Source organism: Ylistrum balloti, unplaced genomic scaffold (assembly GCF_031769215.1).
Source record: "Ylistrum balloti isolate Yb309-2 unplaced genomic scaffold, AGI_CSIRO_Ybal_v1 Utg369946, whole genome shotgun sequence".
NCBI classification, from domain to species: Eukaryota; Metazoa; Mollusca; class Bivalvia; order Pectinida; family Pectinidae; genus Ylistrum; species Ylistrum balloti.
Window position 1 is genome coordinate 1,211,280 of NW_026782051.1, and position 13,192 is coordinate 1,224,471.

General features: G+C 33.2%; 1 protein-coding gene across 1 annotated transcript in view; it reads left to right on the forward strand.

Moving 5' to 3' along the window:
• LOC132547335 (NACHT and WD repeat domain-containing protein 2-like) overlaps positions 1-9,362 on the forward strand; it is a 46,744-nt gene extending 37,382 nt beyond the window's left edge. The window contains exons 21-29 of the mRNA XM_060211101.1: positions 941-1,208; positions 1,742-1,871; positions 2,541-2,709; positions 3,771-3,904; positions 4,290-4,542; positions 4,699-4,869; positions 5,604-5,770; positions 7,692-7,836; positions 8,633-9,362. Of these exons, the coding sequence (XP_060067084.1) occupies positions 941-1,208; positions 1,742-1,871; positions 2,541-2,709; positions 3,771-3,904; positions 4,290-4,542; positions 4,699-4,869; positions 5,604-5,770; positions 7,692-7,836; positions 8,633-8,784 (1,589 nt within the window). The 3' untranslated portion in view covers positions 8,785-9,362. The remainder of the gene's footprint in view (positions 1-940; positions 1,209-1,741; positions 1,872-2,540; positions 2,710-3,770; positions 3,905-4,289; positions 4,543-4,698; positions 4,870-5,603; positions 5,771-7,691; positions 7,837-8,632) is intronic.
• The last annotated feature ends 3,830 nt before the right edge of the window (positions 9,363-13,192 follow it).

The window sequence follows — 13,192 nt, forward strand, 5'->3', positions numbered from 1 at the left end:
TGTTGTTCAGCATGATAATGTCAGGGCTGAGACCTTGGTAATTAGTGGAAAATAGTTCAGCATGATAATGACAGGGCTCAGACCTTGGTCATTAGTGGTTGGTGGTTCAGCATGATAATATCAGGGCTCACACCTAGGTAATAAGTGGTGGGTGGTTCAGCATGATAATATCAGGGCTTACACCTAGGTAATAAGTTGTTGGTGGTTCAGCATGATAATGTCAGGGCTGAGACCTTAGTCAACAGTGGTTGGTGGTTCAGCAAGATAATGTCAGGGCTGAGACCTTAGTCAACAGTGGTTGGTGGTTCAGCATGATAATATCAGGGCTCACACCTAGGTAATAAGTGGTTGGTGGTTCAGCATGATAATATCAGGGCTCACACCTAGTTAATAAGTGGTTGATGGTTCAGCATGATAATGTCAGGGCTGAGACCTTAGTCAACAGTGGTTGGTGGTTCAGCATGATAATGTCAGGGCTGAGACCTTAGTCAACAGTGGTTGGTGGTTCAGCATAATAATATCAGGGCTCACACCTAGGTCATTAGTGGTGTGTGGTTCAGAATGATAATATCAGGGCTCACACCTAGGTCATTAGTGGTTGGTGGTTCAGCATGGTACTGTCAGGGCTGAGACCTTAGTCATCAGAGGGTAGTGGTTCAACATGATAACATTAAGTTTGAAACAGATCTATATTCTGCTTATATAGTAAGATGATCTTAGTTAATTCTATTCGATATCGGTAGGTGAGACTTTTTTGCATAATGATAATCACTTCAAGTTTGGTCATTTACTGTCTTCATTCACAGCCTGTTATATTACAAACATAGTAAGCAAGAGAAGCTGTCATGTAGGACTTACAAATACTCTTTATCTTTCAATGTTAGAAATTCATTTAAAACTGTCACCTTATATTGTATCATTTACATATTTTTTTACTTAGGAAATGAAAATGACTTTTGTGATACTTACCGATTTTCTCCGGATGGCAAACAACTGTATTTCAAACATGATAATAGTGTGGTGGTTTATGACCTTGAAAAGGAGAAAAGAAGTGAAATCTTGTCTCATCCTTCCACTGTCAATGGCGTCATCTGTCAGTCATGGAAAACATTGGCTACGATATCGGAAGACACAGCAGTTCGAATCTGGGATATCACTAAACCAGAGAAACAGCAAACGGAGAGTTCTTCCCTGGGGTACAGAGTCATGTAAGTATATACTGGAACAGACAGACAGCTCTTCCCTGCAGTAGAGAATCATGTAAGAATAGACTGGAGTGAAGAACATTCTGATCTTTATCTTAACATTGAAGAAGTGGTGAATTAGATTATCTTTCAGCTTTTGCCGGAATATTAAATTAGAAGGTGCACAGCTTTACCGGGTGTACCAAAAAAATTCAAACAATACTTTCTCTGCCCAATTTAATGTCTTGTTAAACTTTGTATTTGTCTCCATTTCTATCAACGAAAAACGTTTGGGCACAGCTATTTAGTCTGTTTCATCTCCACTTGATATCAGTGTAAGGAAATGGTAAAAGTATGGACTTCTTGGGATGTTGCAAGCCCGGGTTTTGACAACAGACTTGTCAGGTAGTGGAGTGAATCATGATATTACATAATGAAGCTTGATAATTACTTTTTAAGGAAAGTTGTTATTCAGTATTCCATACTAGGCGATTTTCATCATTTACTGAGGAAACCCTTTGTTTCGCATGTAAATCAGTATCTTATTTAATCATCAGGCATTTCTGTCTATTGCCCAATCCACGTTATGTTGCCCTGATCATCAGACTTGACAAGAAGGAAACCAACGCTGGATCGTTAATTGTGTATGACCTTGCCACTAAGAAGATTGTCCGCAAGGCAACTATGGTAAGATACAGTGCATGTGGCTTCAGCAATGCCATTTTGATCATTGATTTTGAAATATATTTAAAAAGAAATCGTGATTTACCTCTCCTGATCATTAAAGAGTATATGTGCACCATCTCCTAGCACTGGGGTCTAATGACAGTAAATCTATGGATAGTCTTAGATATTAGCTTAGTGTTGAGTTTTTCTCTGCAACTTTATAGCTTTGTAGCCTGGAGTAACAAAAGTAGCAGTTTCCCTTGCTGGGTAAAAGGAATATCAGTTGAAATTTTCAAATGGCGTTGATATAGCTTATATTGTGACTTGAACAAAATATTACAGCAACATTTTTCAATAAGTTTTATATCATGAACCACATTGTGGAAAGTAATGTTATATATATATAGCTAGCTTAAAATCCAAGGTCATGAAGGTGTTGGAAACTTCATATCCTCACAATAACTACAGCATTGATATAAATCAGGTTTCCTTTTCTATAAAATGATTTGATGTTTAGACTAAACAAAACAACATACAAAATCATTCAATAGATATATATATAGCTGTTAAATATTTTATTTAACTAGTGACTATGTATAAATATACCTGTTAGATATTTTCATGAATATAGTGACTATATACTACCAAAAGAACATGTGTTATGCTCGACATTATTTACTCATTATTAAGCCTGACCTGCCAAGGACCATGAAAAGCCTTGGTGATAAGGAGGTACTGATGCTGAATAACAACAGGAAGTTAAAAACTGTCAACGTAGACACCATGAAAGTCACAACTGTGTTCCAGGGTAAAGTGTGCAAATACTGCAATGCATTGGAAGTGATAAAAGATGGAAAAGGTAAATGTGAGCCAAAATTGTAAATTGTATGTAGTTCCCAACCCTTCAGGGAGGGACAGGCCAAAAAGAGGTCTAATTGTTGAAATTTCAAAACACTTTTCAGTAGCCAAGTACATGTATGGTAGAGAATCAAGTATTCTTCATGGATGGAAGGGTCTTAAGATGCTTTACCAAAATTGTAAATTTCATGACTTCAGGGTTTCACATTTTACCCCCGGGGAGGGGGTAATGTTTACTAAAGTTTGATATGAAAATTGTATTTTGAACATAATTTGTTTATTTAGGTATGGAAATAATTCACACTTGGTTAGAATTCTTAGTATAGGTTTGATTATATGTATAGATATAATTGAATACTCTTCATGGGTCGACGAGACTTATATGGTGCTTTACCAAAATTGTAAATCTCATGACCAAAGATATGCCTCACATTTCTCCCTGGGGAGGCGGGAAACTTTACAAGAGTTTATAGAAATAAATTGACATTTTTTTAGAATAAATTTTATATTTACTGTTGGAAATATTGTGAACATAAGGTGGCAGTATGATGTTATACACATATTGATCTTGGCTGACCCCTAGGGGCTGATGGACAAGGTCAAAAGGGGTCAAATTATCTCAAATTTAAAAACTTTTCTCATTACCAACATATGATAGAGTATATAATGGTTGAAAGAGTTTATATAGGTAACTAACATGTTTGAGTGTAATTTCTTTTAACTCAAACATGGTTAGAAGCCCTAGCATTGGAGCACAATTAATATAAACACATTTTACATTTGCATTACATGTACAATGTAATACAAGTTATCTTACTTTGTAAACAGGGTTATTTCTTTCACACATTACAACAACAGCATTGTAACTCCAGTAATAGTTATGGCCCTTGATCTTCTTCTTTTTGTCTTTTCTTTTTCAACACAGACTTTACAGCTATGTTAACCTTTAACACCCTCCGAATTAGTTGCATAAGGACATAATCTGTCAGATGTCAAGGTCACTGTTACAAAAGGGAAATTTGAATATCACTTTGACCTTTACTTGTCATCACTTTGTTGTAGAGGTTCTGACCATGACAAGAGGTCAGAAAGGTTTGAAGACTTATGACAGAAAATCAGGAAAAACAAAAGCCATCCTGTACCCCCCATCTGATGTTAGGGATTTGCCTGAGCGATTTGACAACTCAACATTGTCGGTAGGTTTACAACTCTTTAGATCTAGTGTCTGCTTCAAAACCGATATTACTTTGTCTGATCATTAGATCACATGATTTGTATCGTGTTATAGCTAGAAATTACTAATCTTATTTATATTCAAGAAAAATACAGAATTTCTTTTTTTTTTCTTGTGTTTAGATCTTAAATAGCTTATTTATCAATATTTTGTTCAATGGTTCAATAAATGATATGAAGATGACCCCAATTAACTATGAAATTATAGATTCAGTTCATTTACATATTCCATATTTATTGAAATTTAATGAGGAAAAATCCTAAATAGAACCACATCTTATACTGTAGCCTGAGACTGTTTTATGTTGCATTTATATTGTGTATTTCTGTGTTTCCCCTCAACTCCAGGTGAGTAAAAGTAACCTGTGTGTCTGTCGAGTGGAGGACGGTCCAATCGCTGTGTTTGATCTACAGAAGAACGTCTGTGTCCATGTCATCAGAGATAAGCTGTTGACATCTGAAGACAAGATGCTCTGGGCAGGATTTATTCCATCAGATGGTTCCATCCTGGCCTTACAAACAGAGCAGGATGTTCCTAATCCAAAGAAGAAAACAGACACTGTATCTGTTACCTGTATTGCCATATATGATATCAAGAAAGGTAGGAAAACATACCTTAACATAACTTAAACATACATTGTTTAAGAATTGGAAAACTATATAAAAATCATATAGTTTGATGCCTTGACTAGTTGTTAATGAGTATTTTCCTGATGTGAACAAATCAACATTTTGAGCTTTTGATTTCTTTTTCCAGAGGAATTTGCCTCCAGATGGTTAATGGACAAAGAATATTTCACAAAGTACCATACACAGCAGAATCGGAAAGGTCTAGACGTCAGTATAGACAACTCCATGTTACTGGATGATGATAGAATAGTTACCTCAAGTGATGACTTTATCATTCGTGTCTGGAGTCTGAAAACAGGTAATTTATACAAATATCCTGCTGGATTAATTCAAACTTGTTGTTGCAAACAAATGGTCTGTTTATAAGTGATAACATGCCAAAACATAACATTAGTGTAACAAAGAAAAATTTGACCAAATAAGACTTTCATTGAGAATCTCCAATAAACAATTGTTGAGAGAGGAAGGATGTGTTTGATCGATGACTTGGGTCTCAGTATAACAGATCTATAAGCAGACTGAAGTCTCAGCTATATGGATTTGGGGTCATATGTATAACACGATTATAACTCAAAAATGGTAACCTGTCTTTATCATAATGATGAAAAGTGAGTTGACTTTTTAATGGGTAGCATACCAGTTACTTAAACAAGGAGTGATCATTTTATAACATAAGGTGAAACAGAAGTCTCATGGACTTATTCTAGATACACAACATGTAAAAGAAGGGCATTATTAACGAAGAAATTACCATTACCCAGTTTGATTATTACAGGTAAAGCTGACAGATCTGAGTGCTCATATTATCTTTGATACATATATGTAAAAGATCTATTGACCATAAAGACATCTTTACATAACATTGTCTATAAAATCTTTTACACGACCAATTACATGTTAACTTGATGTTCAATTTTAGAATTTAGGACATGGTATGTTCCACAGTAGTCAAAACTGGTGACAGCTTGATCAAACTGACAATGTGAAATAAATAGAAAAGTTATCCATCCTCTGTGCTTGCTTTTAACCTAGGAGAGTTATTAAAGAGACTGGAAGGACACAGAATTGCACCCAAATTGGTTTCAAATGAAAAGAGTCCCTACTTCCTGTCTTTGGCGGAGTATGATGAAGAGAATGCTATTCGTGTTTGGGACAAGAAAACTCTTGAGTGTGTGACAAGCTTCAGACTCGATCATACTGTAAGTTATAATCATTAATACAGATGAAAATCAATTTACTTTAACATTTATGATTTTAGAATTAAAAAAAATATATATTCATCATGTATATATGTATATTATATGTATTTGTTATTCATTATATATTATATTTTGCCTTGATTAGAAAATTGTGAACAATGCATTGTGGATACTGAATAAAGCTTGCCATGTAGAGGTGTCTGTAAGCAAAAGCTCAAGAACAGTAAACTATGGGACAATGAGAAATATACCAGAAAGTGGGGTTAGGGGTGTTAACAGTGTATTGTCATAATATGGAACATTCTTTAATTTGTTTCATTTTGTTATATTATGACAGCTTGCTGATACAGTAGTGTATGTATTTTTATTACATTTGGACAATTCGCTGATACAGTAGTGTATGTATTTTTATTACATTTGGACAATTCGCTGATACAGTAGTGTGTGTATATATGTTATATTTTGACAGCTTGCTGATACAATAGTGTGTATATCTGTGTTATATTTTGACAGCTTGCTGTTACAGCAGTGTGTATATCTGTGTTATATTTTGACAGCTTGCTGATACAGTAGTGTGTATATCTGTGTTATATTTTGACAGCTTGCTGATACAGTAGTGTGTGTTTCTGTATTATATTTTGACAGCTTGCTGATACAGTCATGTGTGTTTCTGTATTATATTTTGACAGCTTGCTGATACAGCAGTGTGTATATCTGTGTTATATTTTGACAGCTTGCTGATACAGTAGTGTGTATATCTGTATTATATTTTGACAGCTTGCTGATACAGTCATGTGTGTTTCTGTATTATATTTTGACAGCTTGCTGATACAGTAGTGTGTATATCTGTGTTATATTTTGACAGCTTGCTGATACAGTAGTGTGTATATCTGTGTTATATTTTGACAGCTTGCTGATACAGTAGTGTGTATATCTGTGTTATATTTTGACAGCTTGCTGATACAGTAGTGTGTATATCTGTGTTATATTTTGACAGCTTGCTGATACAGTCATGTGTGTTTCTGTATTATATTTTGACAGCTTGCTGATACAGCAGTGTGTATATCTGTGTTATATTTTGACAGCTTGCTGATACAGTAGTGTGTGTTTCTGTATAGTGTGTGTTTCTGTGTTATATTTTGACAGCTTGCTGATACAGTAGTGTGTGTTTCTGTATTATATTTTGACAGCTTGCTGATACAGTAGTGTGTATATCTGTATTATATTTTGACAGCTTGCTGATACAGTAGTGTGTATATCTGTATTATATTTTGACAGCTTGCTGATACAGTAGTGTGTATATCTGTATTATATTTTGACAGCTTGCTGATACAGTAGTGTGTGTTTCTGTATTATATTTTGACAGCTTGCTGATACAGTAGTGTGTGTTTCTGTGTTATATTTTGACAGCTTGCTGATACAGTAGTGTGTATATCTGTGTTATATTTTGACAGCTTGCTGATACAGTAGTGTGTGTTTCTGTATTATATTTTGACAGCTTGCTGATACAGTAGTGTGTATATCTGTGTTATATTTTGACAGCTTGCTGATACAGTAGTGTGTGCTGATACAGTAGTGTGTGTCTTTTCTGTATTATATTTTGACAGCTTGACAGCTTGCTGATACAGTAGTGTGTGTTTCTGTATTATATTTTGACAGCTTGCTGATACAGTAGTGTGTATATCTGTGTTATATTTTGACAGCTTGCTGATACAGTAGTGTGTATATCTGTGTTATATTTTGACAGCTTGCTGATACAGTAGTGTGTGTTTCATTATTATATTTTGACAGCTTGCTGATACAGTAGTGTGTGTTTCTGTATTATATTTTGACAGCTTGCTGATACAGTAGTGTGTATATCTGTGTTATATTTTGACAGCTTGCTCAAACAGTAGTGTGTATATCTGTTATATTTTGACAGCTTGCTGATACAGTAGTGTGTGGGGATGGATTGTGTTTTATCAGCACCACAAGGTCTCCAACTGCTAACGTTGTACAGTGGACACTTGTTGGCACCAAGACTGCCTCAAACCTGGAATCCAAACCTGCTATATTCAAATCAGAAGGTCAGTTCTGCTTTAGGCTCTATGTATTGTGATTAGAAGTAAATTGTCTAATCTATCAAATAGACCTGAGGATAGTTGAAGCTGAAAAAACTTTCATGCCTAAAGCAAATTACATGTATCTATGGAAAAAAGGACATGACTGTTTTACTTTAGCTTCTGCTTGTGAACTACATGTATATCCGACGTCCTCCAGTGCCTTGGGGGCTGATATTTTGCTTTGAATCTTCTCTACAGAGCTTACACATGTGATAGTTATATTAGTGGGATAAAATTGCATGTTTTGAGTGATTTAAGTTGATGGAAACCAAAGGTTCATGGGAGTTTGACTGATCAGGAGGGTAATTTGGAAGACATACTTTGATCACTAAGTCTGGTTCAATTTTCATTCATTCAGATAGTGGCATGGTTCAAAATTTTTTATAAAATATGTAGTATAGAAATTTACGAAATTAATTATTTCATGTGCATTTATCCATCTGGATTCTGACTTTTCTTTCATTGGTCTCCTACTCTTCAAAATTTAGGCCCTGGGCATCACTGATGAATCCTAAAAGGAAGAAACAGCTACATGCAATGATGAAGTTTAAAACGGAGTTAGCTACAGTTATAGTGCCAAACTATGAATTAAACTTCATAATTTCAAACAGCTGCTATCCACTTGTCTATCTTTGGAAATTTGTTTATTCCCTTGGTACTTGATTTCTATATCTCTTATTACAATACATAATCATTGTTGTCAGTTTACAATCCACACCTACTGACACATGGATTGATATACCATGTTCTAATCATACAGAATCTGACTTGACTTTGGTATTGGATGAGGATGACGAAGATGAAAAAGAAGACATGCTTGATCCAGATGATGACGAAGATGAGAAATCTGATGACGATGATGATGTTGATGAGGACAATGATGGAGATGAAGGGAAGGAACAAGATGATTGATAAGGACATATTGCTCTTAAAAGCAAATATATATTATTCTGCGATTTCTCCTCTGTTATTTCTCCTTTATTATTTTTCAAATTTAATTTGATCGTGATATTGCAGACAATTAACAGGTGTATAAAAAAGTCTCTATGTGTAACAAAGTAGAAGAAAGAGCACAACAGCTGAGGCCAAGTGTGGTGATACTGTGACTGTTATATATAAGATGTTTTATATTGTATGATTACAAGGTACAATATATGATACTATTTGTCCTAAATGCCAGTACAGTGTATCATTATATGATGTCTGCTGTAGTGATACCTGTTTATGATCAAATCATCATTTCCAGTAAATTGAAAAGTATTAAGTTTGATAAGAATTGCCTAAATCGTCATTGTGATTTTCAGAAAAAAAACTAGTTAAGGGACATCACTTAAATGTGACATGATTTGACACTGGATCTGTACATAACATATAGATAGGATACTGTAGTATACTGATTGTGTATTCAGTCTTATAGAAATCCTGTGAAAAAATCCTTTAAAAAGTTATTAACATATAAAGAGATGTACATTATTGGACACTACTGTAAACAGGAGTAGAGGTATTATCTTATGATATTGACCCTCTGTTATTTGCAATAACGTCATGATTTTTTTTTATGCGTTTGTATTTTTGATTATGTTATGATGTACATTTGTATTGGTAATGTTCATTTCACAAATCATAACAATGACATGCATATATACGCAGCAAGATATTTACATAAAGTAACCATGCAAGCCTGGCAATTTTTGTTGATAAAATCTTACTTGTTTTATTATGTTTGTTGTAGAAATATTTAGAATGAGAAGCATATATGCAATATGTGCATAGAAATTTTCAGTGAATATTTATTTGATAACCTAACATATATTATTAACTTTCTTATTTACATATAAGTAATACAATCATGTTTTAAAATTAACTTATCATTTTCTTACATTTATTGAAATTTGTCTCTCCTTGTTCTTTATAGAATGACATTTCTTATGAATCTTTGTGAGTTTTTATTACTTCAGTTTTACATGTATCCCTAACCATCCATTATTTAGACATCTTTATATATTTTTATTTTTGATATTTTTAATTAAATATGTGATTGTATGTATGAAGTATTATTATATTTTTGTTTGATACTGACGTTGAATTCTATGCAACATTTTTAGTATAAATGGATATGATAACCAGGGTAGATTTACAAGTACGTAAAAGCTGAGAGTTGATACATGTATGTGATGTTGATTTCCGTGAGGTATCTATATAAGCAATAAATTCAGGTACATGTGGGATGTCTACATGTTTTTAGTATGGACATTTTGAATTTTATTGATTATACAAAAAGATATTCCATGGCTTGTATATGCAACATGATTAAAATTCATCATATTTTCATGTCAGTATACAGGATTGTGTGTTATATAGATTTTGTAGTGCTTTGTTATAACAAAAAGAACTGTTGTATTACCTTATGTCTCGCATGGTTTTAAATCAAACATTGACTTAATCATCAAGTGTTGATCAAGTTTTACAAATTTATCAAACTGTGATATGCCTTTTTTTATTCCTGTATATTTTAGTTTCATTGACGGTGAAGACATTCAGTGTGTATTTGTATTGTTATGTCAGAGGTAGAAACCTCGTCTGGATTGTTTTAATTATTCTGTAGAAGATTGAGCTCAATGTGTCTGTGATATGAACATTAGATCGCCATGATTTATACATTGTGATATGATTTGCGTCTTTACATGAATGTTGATAGTCAGTTCTTATGACATTGATGACAAGCACATACATATATACATATTGTACCTTTGTTGAATTGCTTCGCAGCAACTATCTATTGATAATGTTGTTTTATGGCGTGTTGTTATTGCATAGAAACAAACCTCTGATACCTGTACATACCCTGGCATAATGTATAAAATATTACATTATTGACTATTATTGGACAAATTAACAGCATAAACATCACAATTGTTGATATATGATTGTACATGGACAACAAACCACTGTGTGAATCGATTCATCACAAGATTTATGTTAATCAAGATATTTCAGATTGTTCCGATGACATATTCAATGCATTACCTAATAAAGATATATGATTTAATATGGATTCATTCAATACAATTCTGTTAAAAACGAAAGAAAACAAATCGAGAAAATAAATCTTTGAATAAGACCTAACAGGCCCAGTAGAATTGTGCTTTTTTGTTTTCCTGTATCATGTGTTTGATGATGTCAGATCAATTGTTATGTCATTCTATCGCCTTTTAATAATTAAGTCTTCAATGGATGAAAGCCACTAGTTCAAGTCGGTTGTTAGCTTGTTTTTTTTCTTATTACGATTAACATTTTTGTATAAAATGTATTGAAATCTATTTACAGGACTGTCGTCAGAGATGGAGGTTTGTTTTAATTTAAAATGATTATTGTAATAAGACTAATAAATTAGAACAACACTATCATTTATAGAACTTGGTAACTGATGAAATATTATTTGTCAATATTTTTGTATCTTGACAATATCACAATAACATTTACATTTGAAGTGTAAGTTAAGATCGAACATTTCTATTTAAGTCGCAATTACATGTACTTTTGAAGAAATAACTATAAATGGTTGAAACGCAAGGTTAAAATCACTGATCATGATGTCATTGTCAAATGGTGATGGGGATCAATCTCGTTTGATCTGGTGAAACACAATCATATTGAAAATCAACTGGATCCCCGTGTTCATTAAAAATTCAATGAAAACTGTAGATTACTGGGCCGATCTGTCACTTTTTGGGATAGAATCGACATTGGCAATAAAAAAAAATTGTTTTCTCTGAAAAAATATGAAATTTAACAAGCTGTGCAACTATAGAGGTTTTATATAAACATTGATGCAATGCTTGTGATTTCAGGTCATTTATCGAGTAATCGTAAAAAGGCCAGATGACACTATTTCATTACAGTTTGTGCCTAAATATAATGAATGTTATTGTTTTCATATAGACTTAAGAAAGCCGTTTTTTTCTGCAGAATTTTCATGAAGTGGTTGGCAGCAGGATTGTAGAAATAATTCAGAGTACAACTGTGTGAAAATGTTATATAGAAGATTCATTGTTTGTGAGATGTCAGAATCGTTACATGTGATCTTTTTATATAAACAATGGAATGCTATGTTGGAGTATAATGATGTTGTGATCAATTTTGGAAGTTTAATTATTTGCGATTATGCGGTTCTTATATTTTCTATTGCCAACGTCTAATAAAGAATTTTTTAATATTGATTCTTTGTCCTTTCAAAGGACTGGACTCACTTAAGGGTATCAAATTCTAAATTTGTATTGAAAAGCGCCATTCATTTGTGTTTCTTTTCTACAATCATTCTGAAAGTTTCGTTCCACTTAAGTTTATTTATTTTAAGTGAAAGTACAAGGAAAAAAGACCAGGTGATCAGGAAGGTGTTATTTGTTTCATTGACAGCAGCTACCATGCAATGTTAATGACATTGAAACTAATGTGCATAGAACACATGTAACTTAATGAAGAAAATAACCGGCCCAGTAAAATCATGATAACAGCCATATCATTTCTCCACAGTCTTATGTTAACCTCAACCTGTATGTACTGTACTTCTAGTTGTTGGCTGCATTAGGAACAATTGTGAACATGGAATCGACGAAAAGCGGTGCATCATTGTGTACCGGACTTAGGCTCTTTTTATTGAGTTCTTCTCATATCATTTTCAGATATACATTTCATTGATAATGCCTCGTCTTTTGATAATAATGATTACATGAACAATTGCCATCGCATGTTTGCTAGTCTTCGAAACAATATTAAATATCACGTGGTATTTGACAAATGGTTGAGTTTAGGAAGATAAAAGATCTCCATGAGGAAATCAGGACATTTTAAAGTAACAACAATTGATATCCACAAAGCTTTAATTAGTTAACATAATTCAAATTAGTTTTAATTTAAGGATTGACTTGATTTTCCAATTTGTTTCCCAATGTGTATAAGAAATTAAAACTTATTTTAGAAATGACTTTGGATGGTTGTTTGATAGTTTACGTCACAGTTTTGATTTACTTTGGATATTAACTACTGTTTACTTTGAGTTAATTGTATACATTGATTAACATCTTTACAAAATAAACTTACAATATACAGTTATGTCAGTGTTTCATATTTCTGCTTTGAAACTACAAGTACCTTTATGTATCCCTTGAGTTCGGTAGTTCATTACTTACCAATCTTATGTCACTCTACGCTGTCCACCGTCCATATTCTGACATGATCCTTACTTTGACAACATACCATTAATGACATTTTTTTTATGTCAATAGGAAAGTAAGTATGATTATTGTAACCCTGCTTTGAT